This window comes from Centruroides sculpturatus, unplaced genomic scaffold (genome assembly GCF_000671375.1).
Source record: "Centruroides sculpturatus isolate CEXI.00-Female unplaced genomic scaffold, Cexi_2.0 scaffold34, whole genome shotgun sequence".
Lineage (NCBI taxonomy): Eukaryota > Metazoa > Arthropoda > Arachnida > Scorpiones > Buthidae > Centruroides > Centruroides sculpturatus.
The window spans coordinates 1,209,130-1,222,095 of record NW_019384328.1 but is presented as its reverse complement, the minus strand read 5'-3'; the positions used below and the strand labels follow the sequence as shown (position 1 = coordinate 1,222,095).

Here is a 12,966-nt window from a genome sequence, read left to right as displayed (position 1 = left end):
CGTACCCCGTGACATGTCATATCTCTAGATTGTACCCCTCATTTAAGAAATTTAGTGAGTAACCGTATTGTTAATTTTACATATTGTAACTTTAAATTAAAGAAAAAAAACCTAAAAGAAAAAATGTATAATAAAGTTGTGATTGTTGCAAGGAACATTTTTTATCTAATAATTTTTTAATACTATTAGTTTGTGATACATAATATATTATTTTTTCTGCCATAATAACTAACTTTTTTCTGTACCCCTAAACAACCTATCGCATACCCCTAGGGGTACGTGTACCACAGGTTGGGAATCGCTGCTTTAGACTATCTTTAAGACTGTCAGTATATTTTTTTTTATAGATTAATGTTTGCATTTAGTATAGTTTATTTTTAAACATTTTAAAGTAATAAGTAATATTAACCTTTTTTTAATCATAGGTAAGTAATCATTCATAAAAATGACTAATGAAATACAGTGGTATCTCAGTACTCAAACGTTTCAGTATTGAACACAAAATGTAGAAAAAAAAATTGTTCGGTCCTTGATTGAACAAATGCAAACTGCTAAAACAAATTTTTATTTTGTCATACATAAAAAGTTTTTTTGGTAAAATATTGTTGCTGATATTTCTGATCTAGATCAAAAAAGGTCAGATGACAATAATACATTATAAAAAGAAAATGTGTTTAACTAAAATCAATATTAACACATAACCAACAATAATAACAATTTAAAGTACTGTATTAAGTATTGATTGTTTTAATAAACATATTTCTCTTAGTAACAAAAAAGAACAGTATACTTTTAATGTCCACATCAGTGGAGCATGTGGAAATTTTTAGAGGTGTGTGTGACAAAAACAGTATTGATCAGTTGCAGATTAAGTATAAAATAAGTTGTTATAACTTTTGAAACCTAACCCCCTGTTTTGTATTAGTCCTTTGTCTTGTATAGAATGGATTTGCATAAACATGACACTTTTTCGGAATGTAATCACCATGTTATAAGAGGGATACCTGTAAATAATTTTTCTGATACTATTTTTTCTAACTTTACTAACTAACTAATACTTTTCTAACTTTCCTGATGATTTCCGCTGTATAGGTTGCATGTTGTTTTTCTTACTGGTGTGAGACTAAAAAAAAGTTTGCTGACCACTGATCTACACATCTGAAGAAACTCAAAATCTCATTCTGAAATTTATATATAGGTATTTTAATAAATGTCAAACATAACTCAGTAAACTCTTGTGATACTAAAGAAGTTAAGAGAGCTTTTATTTTTTTTTTTGTTTATAAAAGCCATCTTCAAAGGCAAAATAGAGGTATATAGTTGTATCAATAAATTCCAATATATAGTTCCAGTTATCTTTTCTGATATAATTATATGCCAGTCTTGTTGTCAGAGAATTTGTAGCTATTAATTGTAATTTTTAATGCTAGTCTTAAAATAATTTAAATTTAAAATTTAAGGAACCTGCTATTATTACCTTTCAAACTTAAAATACAACTTTGAAAGAAATAATAGCAGTTTCAAATTATCCAATAATTCAAAATTAATCAGACTGAACTATATGTATATAAAACCAGATTTAGGATGATGTAATTTATAGTAATACAATAATTAAAAATTTAATTAAAAATTAAACATAGATATTTTCTTAACAGGAAACAAACATAATTTTTTTAATAAAAACTTTAAAAGAATATTGATATCCTGTGAATAAAATTTTCTTAATACAAAAAACAATTTATGACAAAAACTATTATAAATATAATACTTCTATGGATTACTGGAAAAATAATTTCTAAGATTTTTTAATCAAAGATTTCATTTTTCTTCCCTTAAAGATTTATAGTTATATACAAGATCAATGATACAATAACAAAACTAAAATTTATTCATGAAAGTACTTTTGCCTTTTACACAATTAATGGTTTTTCAATCTAAATAGAATATAGATTTATTATAGACTGAAGAAGTTAACTGAACATAAATAGCAAGAGAAATGAAAAAAAGGCATATTATATTTTAAATAAACAAACTTATGAAACAAATATTTTTATACCCTGAATCCATTTCTTTGAAATATCTGGAGCTGATAAAGTTATATCTTTCATATCCAAAGAGAGAGCCTAAAACAAAAATTCATTTTTATAAATAAATATTGAAGATAAATAAAAATATTTTATATTCAAAGCATTTATATGATTAGCTTTCCAATTCCACTTGATATAATTATTATTAACCTAATATGCTATCTGAAATTATTTAATCTTAGAAATAATTATAAATAAAGCAACAGTTAAACGTAAGATACCTATCACTCTTAAAATCTCTTAAAATGGAATTTCGTAGTTTTCTTTCTTTAATCTTGAAACAAATAATTTTTTAGCATTTAAAATTTGTTGCGATTTAATTTTTCCCATAAATTTTGTTTTTAATGATTTTATATACTTCCAAAAATAAGAAAAAAAAAAGTTATGCTTTTATAAATGAAAGATTAATATTTATCATATATATATATATAATTTAAGATTATTTATTATATATATGCTACCTGAATTGTTCATTAACCAATTATCAATTTACCATATGTTTGTATGGGAATTTGATTAATTGGTTCTGGAGACCCCAAAAAATAAAAAAAAATAAATATATATGCAGTCTTGCATTTTTATTAGTCATGTTTTTTGTTTGTGGGGTTAAAGAATCTGTCTAGTGTCGATTGCTTTTTTCTCTTCTTCAGGATTTTCATAAGTAATTAATAGCATTGTAATTGTAGAGATCCCCAAGCCTATTAACCTCAACCTGGTTTGTATGTCATTCTAAGACCGTTGATCTAACATCCCCCACTTCTTCAAAAAAATCTATAATTAATAGCAGATATCGGCATTAATCCTCTTTTTCATAATAAAACATATCTCGCTGAGTTTCTTCGTGTTCTCATTCAAGAGTTCTTAGCGTTCTTCTGTCGTCAGATTCGTTTCAGGTTCCATTATAAGCTCTTCAATGTTCTTTATTTCTCAGAAGTGATTTTTGTTACTCCTTTAGCTGCTTGAGTCTTCTTGATTATACTGTATCTTTCTTAGATAAGATTGAACTGCACCCTACTGTAGTTTTATTCAAGCCATACTGCCCAGCAACATCAGACATCTTCTGCCCACTCTCTACTTTTGCTATTTTACCTTCCAAAAATAAAACTAGATGCAAAACTTAGAGTCCCTGTCCGACAGTCTCGTGAATACTATAAAAGAATTGTTTCTGTCAGAAAAATAAAAGGCTGGAATTACAAGGGAGAGTTTCAAAGTTTGGAGGAATACTATCTTATGAGTATATTCCGGGTTGAGTGTTGATGTCTCCAATATATATACAGTAGAACCTCCATTATCCGGACCTCCATTATCCGGATTTTCGATTATCCGGATTGTTCAAAATAAACAAAAATTTTACGAATTTGCTGATTTGCACTTGGCGAATTACGACACTGTTTATGTTCATGATGGAATGCATAACTTTTTTTGTTTCAACAACGTCTCACCCATCACAGTGGTCGTAAACTCTTAAATATATTTTACGTAGTAATAAAAATATAACTTGACATACGTATTTATAAATAATTTATATTCAAATTACATCATTTCTATGACCAAGGGCGGCGTAAGGCATGGACGACGTGGGCCACCGCCTATGCCTGGCGGTCCGAAGGGCCTCGCGCCTCGAAGGTTTATGCATTACTTAAAAGCCGCGAACGCGACGAAAAAATTTTACTCGTCATAAAACGATAAATAGTTTATCAAATTTTTATTCATAAAACTGCAGTTTCAACTGATTTTTATTTTATAAAATCCGTCTTCTTGCGCCACTAGAGGGCCTTTTAAACAGTAGGTAGTCTGTTAGCGTTGGTCAGTAGTAGTCCAAATTCAATATGAATGTTTGTTTCTTGAAAATTTGATCACGATTTAAATACAGTATTTACTTTTAATATTGCCGATATGTCATCGAAAAGAAAACGTGTTGTATTATCATTAAAAGACAAATTAAAGTGTTTGTTTCGATTATCCGGATTTTTTCTTATCCGGACTACCTTCATCCCCAATTAGTCCGGATAATCGAGGTTCTACTGTATATATATATATTTATTTATAGAAATAATCTTAAATTCTATACAACTATTATTATACTGAATTTAACTGCACTTATGTTTCTTTTGGCTTAGTGTAATATATACTATACTCAATGACAAAATAATGGAAACTTTTTTGTTTTCAATTAAGTTCCATCCTTGATCACAAGTTTTCAAAAATTATTACTGTTTTCACAAATCTGTGTATAGTATTTAAAATTATATTGATTTTCCTTTGTTTTAATTCAAAAAATTTTTAAAAATAAATTTGTGTGCAGGACAAAATTATGGAAACTTTAAAAAAATTTAAAAAGCAATTTAATACTTTGTCTAGCTTCCTTTAATGAATCACAATACATGGCATGGTTTCAATTAAAGCATTTCAATTGTTTGTAATGCTTAGCCAGGCTTCTTCCACAGCAGTTTTCAATAATGTAGCAACTTGTGGACTTGTGGCTTTGCCTCTGTCAGTTTTTTCATTTTACCCCATATATCTTCTATAGGGTTCATATCAGCACTATTACCCTGGCCAATCTAATAGTGGAATTGACTGTTCTTCAATGGGTGTTTGGATGAACCAGCTAAATGGCATGATGTTCCATCCTGGTGATGAAAGTATTTTTTCCATCTTCCATTCCTGTAATAAATTTGAACAGTGGGACTTGAGTGATCTAATATTTTAATGTAGCCAGCTGAATTCAAAGTTTTTTCAGTTAAATAAAGTAAAAAATGTCATTAATGCAGATTGTGTTATAAACTATAACATAGCTGGAAACTTCACCTTCTGACTTACATAAGCTGCATGATGTTTTTCATGTGGATGGCAAGTAACTCGCAGCTGGCCATCATTAATTAATTAATGAAAAAATGACACTTGTTGTTTTCCATTTTTCAGCTTACCTGGGCAGATAAATACAAAACTTCCAAGTTTTGTTTTTATCTGTCCAGGTAAGTTTTTTCTTTGTGCACTTACAGTGCAAGCAGCATGAAATGAAACCATTTAAGAATGGTTTCTTCACTGTAATTCTTAAAACAAATGCTTAATTTTTTTAAATGCCAACCAGTAATTTTAGCTGACACACCTTTCTCAGTTATTAATTCCAGGTAGCAGTCAATCAATTGATGAAATTTCTTTTATTGGCTCTTACAAGACCTCAAAGATTCTTCTCTTTATTAGATGTAATCTTTTTTCTTTCTTGGCCAGGTTTTGTTTGATAGGTTTCAATTTTTTTTTTTATTGTTTTTCTTACCTTTAAAAACATGTGTATGTAGTTTTATCTGTTTGACACCATTTTTCCATTTCTTAACAACTAATTATCATATCTTATTTTATAATTGTTTTGAAGATGGCATTTTAGCAATTACACATTGATTTACACCATTAAATTTCAATTAAAAAAATAAAGATTCAATATTTTTGTCTCAATTATTAAGTTTCTATAATTTTATCCTACACAAATTTTATTTAAAAAATGTTTATATTAATTTTTTACAGTAAAATCAATTTACTATTAAAACAAAATTAAAACAATATAGTTTGAATTGCTATTAATAAATTTTGTGAAAACTAATAATTTTTGACAACTTGCAATCAAAGGGAACTTGACTAGAAAAAAAATGTCCATTTTTGTTGTTGAATGTATATTCAACAAAAAGTTGCAGTCATTTGCTGATTTTTAAATTAATGTAGGAAAATAAGATTAATAAGATGTATTCTAGTACTTTCAAATAAAAGTCTTCTCAGAAATACTGGAGTGAGAAATGAACTGCCACAAACAAAACCTTTTTTAACCAGTAATTGAACTTAAAACCAAACTTCCAAACGTTTTTGGCCTTCACCAAGGTTTGCTTCAGGTGTTAAACTAAACTGGACCATTAGAACGATGATGTTTGACTTTAAACTTTGTATATAAATCAAATTTCATCCTTCTGCTTGCCTTCATTCGAATTCCTCAAACAGGTATCTCCACGAATGCGCAACAGTCTCACCATCTTTAAAGTTAATAAAGTTGCCTTTTAAGTTGGTTTTATAAATTTGCAAGGCCTCCAGGTGATGAACATGTGAGGGATACATGATCATCAATCTGACCCTACAAACAACAGGCACACCACCATCTTGTCTACGTACACCACCAATCTGGAAGTTTGTGCAGACTTTCAGAACACCAGATTAATTAGGCAGGCCTTTCAAATAGACCATTTTCATCACTTGGAGGTCTTGGAAATTTATAAAGCTAACTTAAAAGGCAACTGTATTAACTTTAAAGACAGTGAGACTGTTGCACATGCGTGGAGATACTTATTTGAGGAATTTGAATGAAGGCAAGCAGAAGGGTGAAAATTGATATATACAAAGTTTAAAGTCAAACATCATCATTCTAATGGTCCAGTTTAGTTCAACACCTGAAGCAGGCCTTGATGAAGGCCAAAAACTTTTGGAAGTTTGGTGTTAAGTTCAATTACTGGTTAAAAAAAAGGTTTTGTTTGTGACAGTTCCTTTCAAATAAATTTTATATAAATATGTATATTAACAAGTTTATGGCACAACATCATAGATAATTTAATTGGCCAAATGTACTGTATTATATTGGAATTAAAATGGTGGGTGACAGTAAATTTTTGTCAGATATAATACCTATAAATATCTCATACAACTGCATGAATGAATCATGATACAAAAACAAATGTATTTGGGAAATTCCATTCTTGATTCCTTCTCCACTGCTTCAACATTCATAGTATTACAGGACATTAGTCTACAAAACCTTTTTTGAATTAAACCTTACTGAAATATAATTTAAGGCTTTTGATTGAAATGTTTATATAATTGTTATTGATATTACAGCACTAAACTATAATTGTGTTTGCTAATTTCTTTTTTATTTCTTTTCTTTTTCTCCATTTCAAAAAAGTAGTGTTTGTTGGTCATTTTCAGTCAGGCTTTAAAGCCAAGTCAGGTTTTTGAGAATATATCAAATGGTATTAATTTACATATATAGACTATTATCTTAGTCTAATTTCATACTCTACATTTTATCCTATAGTTATTATTCTCTAATTTTATTCATTATTATAACAATTATACTAACGAAAGTAAACAACAAATATTCCAATTTTAGCCAAAAGCACAATTCTCAAAAACCTTGAAAACTTAAATTCTTTGTTTACATTCTTTATTTACAATAGGAAATAATATATTTTACCTTTTTAGAATTTGATTCATTTAATTTTCCAGGACGAAGCTTTTGAATCGGACTGCGTTCTGGTTCAGTTTTTCGTGGAGCATATTGACTTATACTATCTTTTATACCTAATTTTTTTCGTGATGCTGTTAAATCACTATCAAATGCAATAGTAAATGCCATAGCAACTGGAGAAGATTCAGAATTTGCTTGCTCACTATCTTTATTTGAAACTTTCTGATTTCCTTCTTCATTTTTGCCATTATATAATTGAAGAATCTGCATTTCTAATGCAGGCAATTCTTCTTTTATCTGCTGTGAAATTTTCTGCTTTCCTTCAAATGGAAGCTTTTTCTCTTTACCATCATCTGGAAGAATAAAAATAATTAAATATAAAAAATATTTGACATATCTTTCACTTTTCTCTATTATAATATAATACTGAATATCCCAATTAATACTAAATGAAATATTACATATTCTTGAGTTTCAAAAAATTTGTGGAATTTGTTTTGTCTCATTATCTGTTTAATTTAAAAAACAATCATCATTATCATACTTTAAAAAAGTTATTTATTAAAAATGTTTTTTCTGTAATGTAGCCTCTCTAAAACTATTACAGAGAAGTCATTTCAATATAAGGATAGGAAATGAACATGTAAATTTAAAGTATATTAAATTTACATGTTCATTAAGTAACACTGTATGTTTTAATAAAAATATAAAAAACTATTCAGTTTATTATTTAAACTAATATCACTGGTTTTAACAATTTTTCATTTTTTTAGCCTTGTACACAACTTCTCTTTTATACACCATTACATAATTACACAAAATGCATTAAGCACTTATCATCATGTATTTATAATAAGAAAATATTACACTTAAACTGTAAGGAATTACTAAATAATATGTTATAAAACATAATATAATGAATTTACAATGTGATCATATTGTATTATTTACAATAGAATTCTCTCTTTGTAATAAGTGCAATTTGTTATGTAGGAAGGCTGTGCTTGGTATAAACATTTTTTGACTTAAATATTTATGCTTCCACTAATAAACAATATTGTAGACCTTTTATTTATCAGACAAAAAAATTTTTGTCCAGAAGAAAAAATAAAAAAAAAATTTTTTATTTATATATAGAGTATACGGTAGTGGAAACACTATCAGTTACATAATTTTAATTTAAAATGCTAAAAATTATATAAAGTTTGGTTCTGTTGCAAATTTATATTTTTAACAGATATTTTAGTGATGTGTATAAATTAATTATTCAATATATATTGTAATATTTTAGACTGAACACCACCTTTAAATATTTTTTTCTAGTAACACTACATACTCTTCATGTTTTACAATAAATTCCTTTTTTATCTTAATTTTCAATGCTACATCCTTTCTCTTTGTTGCATACATACTCTTCTTGGATATCATGGTTAATAGGTAGGGTTATATATAACCAAACACTAAAAATAAAGTGAAATAAGACAGCGAAAATATCTGAATGTAATGTAAGAGATGCTTTTATAGCAATAGCAAGAGCAAGAGATAATTGGGTACACAACAGATAGCATTTATGCAGCCAGTGCATTTTTTCACTGTGCATGCAGTTAGAATGTAGAAGCATTGTTCAAACTCTGGAACATTCAAAATTAAGAGTTTTTTGAAGTGTGAGATTCTGAACACCCCCTTTATTAATTGGAAATTGATATAAAATCCATAAATGTTAGAAATAATATTTCTGATTTAAATGAAAGAATTTTAAGTTGAAAACGAAGGAAACTGGTAAAATTCACTTCCTTCTCAACGGAAGTTCTACATCCTTTTTGTTTTCCCTTATCTTCACAAATTTTGAGTCACATACAGTCCAGTTGCCCTTCTGTAAACCCCACTTTTCCTAAACACGTGGGAATAATACAATTCTCTCATTGGAGAAAATCATCAAAAAAAGGGGATTCAGTATCATTCAGGGAATACACCACGAAATTCCATAGGAGAAGGACATATTCCATACCCGCTCCTCACGGCCAACGTCCATAATTGACTCCGAAGTTCATACAAAGTTTATTTCTAATTTCCAAAGTTAAAGAAAATGTTTATTGAAGTGTTGCCGAAGAATTAACCAAAGATAAGAACATTCGCATCTATCTGAAATTAAGAAGAAGATAAAGTATACTTTGAGATAGTATGATTTTAACTGGAAATGTGATCTGTCCCTCCACAAAATTATAGATATATATTGAAGATCAAATTTGTAAATTTTCCATCTTATTAATATTTTTATCTTTAAGTAAAGTCTCATAATGTCTGAATCAAAATATTTCATCCTCTCCATATTGATTCATAAACACGTGTTAATCCATGTGTAAAATAACTGATTAACTGGTATCTAGGATCCTGATGTTGGATAGAGACTTCGCAGTTAATATCCTTTTTATTTAAAGCCCACCTAAAAGAATAAGTGAGCCAATCTAACGATTGTGTGTCAGTAAGTGACATAAGCACATCTTATGCCCTGATTTCTCACAGAAGAATGAGGCACCATTATATTTAAAAATATATATATTAATATCAAAGTTATAAAGTACAGGATATATTAAAATAAGTTATAATTTATAACTATGAATGAAATATTATTAAAAAACCACTTCTATCAAAGCTGAAATTAATTTAGATTGAATACTACCACTAAATCTAGAGTCTACTGTAGCTTTAATCTAAGCAAGAGGTTATAAATTCTCTTATTAAATTTAAAATTTTAATTTTCAGAATTATTTATTTTTTTTAAAACAATCTTTTTAATATATTTTCTCACATCTTATAAGATGATTCTCTCTCCTGTAGCTCATTTAAAATAAGACTGCATAATAATTGATTTATTAAAAACAAATTGCATTCAAACAAAACTCAGACAATTATTTAATGTATTTGTTCATGTATTATGTATGCTTTCAAATTTGAGAATCTTTAAAAAATTAGATATTTAATCATTCTATTTTCATTTACAAATCTTAGAGATTATCACTATATTTTCTAAAATTTTTCAAATTTAGGATAATATCATAATAGGTAATTAAATTTGTCTAAGAATATAGAAAACATACTATATTATTATAAAAACAACAGAATAAATATTAATATTATAAATTATCTGAAAAAAAGTTATTCTTTGTCATTATAATGTTCAACAAAACCAATTCATCTCTGAAATCAGATTTTCAACTGTTCTCAGGGCTTACAGTAATAAGTTTAATTTGTTAGTCAAATTTTATGTTCCAATTAATATTATGAAATTATAAGATGCTTCACTCAATATCATGAATATGCTTCTAGGAACTAATCATATGAGGGACACTGTTAATTAATAACTGTTTTAGAAGTATTTTGTTGTTGATGTTCAATCAAAGATGCATTTTGGATATAAGCCCCTCATCAGTTAGATGTATGTTCAATTTTTTCCAAAATATTAACTCCAAGTGATACATTTTTAATCTAGAGTTCCATTGAATATCTGAATGACAATATTTAAAAGTGAGCGTTTTTTATAGTTAATTGTATTACAGATGATATATTATTATATCCAATATACATTAAATATTAAAAAATGATGATGTAGTTCTCATTTTAGCTTACTTTCAGATTTTTTATTAAATGTTATATTTTAGTATTATTTTTACACTATTATATAAAATATTTTGTTACTGAAAAGTTTAAGTTTTTAATGTTAACTTATATAATTTTATAACTATAGAATATTTTTGTTGATTGAACATAACCTTTTCAAATGTTAAATTGAATTTAATAATTTCAATTACATACCCATAGATTCAATTTCCTGAGATGTTTGAGCATTTAAATTTTGTTCCAGTGCACAATACATATTTCCTTTATCTTCAAGAAATTTTGTTTTCAAAGATTTATCAACAATGGGAACTTTCTCAGAAATGGCCAATGAAGGAGAAGTTGAAGAATTTTCTGATACAGATTGCTTTATGTCTTCCAAGGAATCTGCTTCATGGATTGAAGAATAAAGTTCACTTTCTCTGCTCTTATCTTGCTCAATTAAAAAATGCTTAGATTCAATATTATCTTTTGTAGTTTCTTCAAAATGTGCTGCCTAAATTAAAAAAGAAAATTTAAGAATTTAAAAAAAAAAAAAATACAAGTTATTTTAACCTGTAATTGATATTTAATTATTTAAGGTTAAAATAATCCAGATATATGCATCAGAATATAATTGCATTGAAGAAAACAATTGCATTTCTAGTATCAAAGCAATTCTGCTATAAAAGAAAAATAAAGTTTATTTACTTTATTATAAATTTAAAAATATTTACTTATTGTTTAATAAATAAATAAATAACTTATAAGTTATAAAACAATAAATAATAAGTAAGGCTTTAAATCAAAATCAATAATTTAATTAATAAATGAAATAAAATAAAATGAAAATCATATCTAAGTAAAATCACTAATCTAGTATTCCAAAATTTTGCGAAATTCTCAGACTCAACAAAAATTTTTAAATGTCATTCAACTATGACAATTACAAAGTACATTAAATGTATATGAAAAGCAAAAAAGATCTTTTTAAATAAATGTTTTATTTTCATATGATATATCTAAATTAGAAATTATTGAAATGTTTATCAAATTTCATACAATTAATACCAAAATTAAAAATTCTGTTACTTTTATTGAAAAATAAATTTAAACAAAAATAGACTATCTTAAATAAAAATAGACAAACACTGTTTAAATATGCTAGTTCTTCTTTCTGAAAAGAAACTTCAACTTCTATGAGTAGAATTTTTGCATTTATGCAAATATTTCAAAATGTAAATATCAATATAAAAATAAAATAACACTAAATTAAGATTTAAAATGTGTGTGTATGTTTTATATACAGTGGTGCCTCGTATAACGTACGCCTCGAATAACGGACTTTCTGTTTGGCCGTTACGTGACTTGAGCAACGGACAAGCTACGAACAATGGACTTTTCGTTTGGCAGTTACGTGAGGCAAACAACGGTCTTCCTGCGAACAAGTGCGAATGATGTTTCCACACTTTTGCCATTGCCAATGACAATCTGCTATTTTTATAATATATTAGTATTATTAGAATATATTATTAGTATATCTGAAGTACAGAGCTCCCGTTGGGATTCGGATTGCTCCCTTGTTTATTACGTACAGTACATCACTTCAGTGCAGAGTATCTACATTTATTCAAGTGTTGTGCAAATCATGGCTTCTAAAAAAACAGAAAGGTGATTTCAATTGAAACAAAGAAGAAATCATCAGGAGGAATGAATGTTGACAAAAACTTCCTTGTCAAATGGGGAGAGGTTCAAGATTTTACCAACACTCACTATCCAAACATAGCTGAGGCCAACAGGATCAATGATCTCTACAATGACACCCTTGCCCGTCATTTCTGACAGGTGTTGAAGAAGAGAAGAAACAGACCACCTTGGACATGTTTTTCAAGAAGCAAGCTGCCAAAAAACAAAGAATGGAACAAGAGGAGTTGACCCTGCAAGCTCTGGTAGCATCTCCTGAATCTGACTCCGATTAAAAAACAATAAAAAGAGACCTGCTGCAATGTGTAAAAAGTCTGTATCTGTATGAATGTGTGAAGAAAGTGTTCCTCCACCTCC

General features: G+C 27.6%; 1 protein-coding gene across 5 annotated transcripts in view; it reads right to left on the bottom strand.

Annotated features, from left to right (window-relative positions):
* Positions 1–11,417, bottom strand: part of LOC111628645 — a 45,178-nt gene extending 33,761 nt beyond the window's left edge. For 3 of the 5 annotated variants that reach the window (XR_002757204.1, XM_023372477.1, XM_023372486.1), the window contains exons 1-3: positions 11,125–11,417; positions 7,318–7,664; positions 2,057–2,123 (exon numbers count right to left, since the gene is read on the bottom strand). Coding sequence is in view for 4 of the 5 variants with exons in the window: in XM_023372477.1 (XP_023228245.1) it covers positions 2,057–2,123; positions 7,318–7,664; positions 11,125–11,185 (475 nt within the window). In the remaining variant the exon portion in view is untranslated. The remainder of the gene's footprint in view (positions 1–2,056; positions 2,124–7,317; positions 7,665–11,124) is intronic. The other 2 variants (XM_023372481.1, XM_023372490.1) reach the window with 1 other exon arrangement.
* Positions 11,418–12,966: the final 1,549 nt, after the last annotated feature.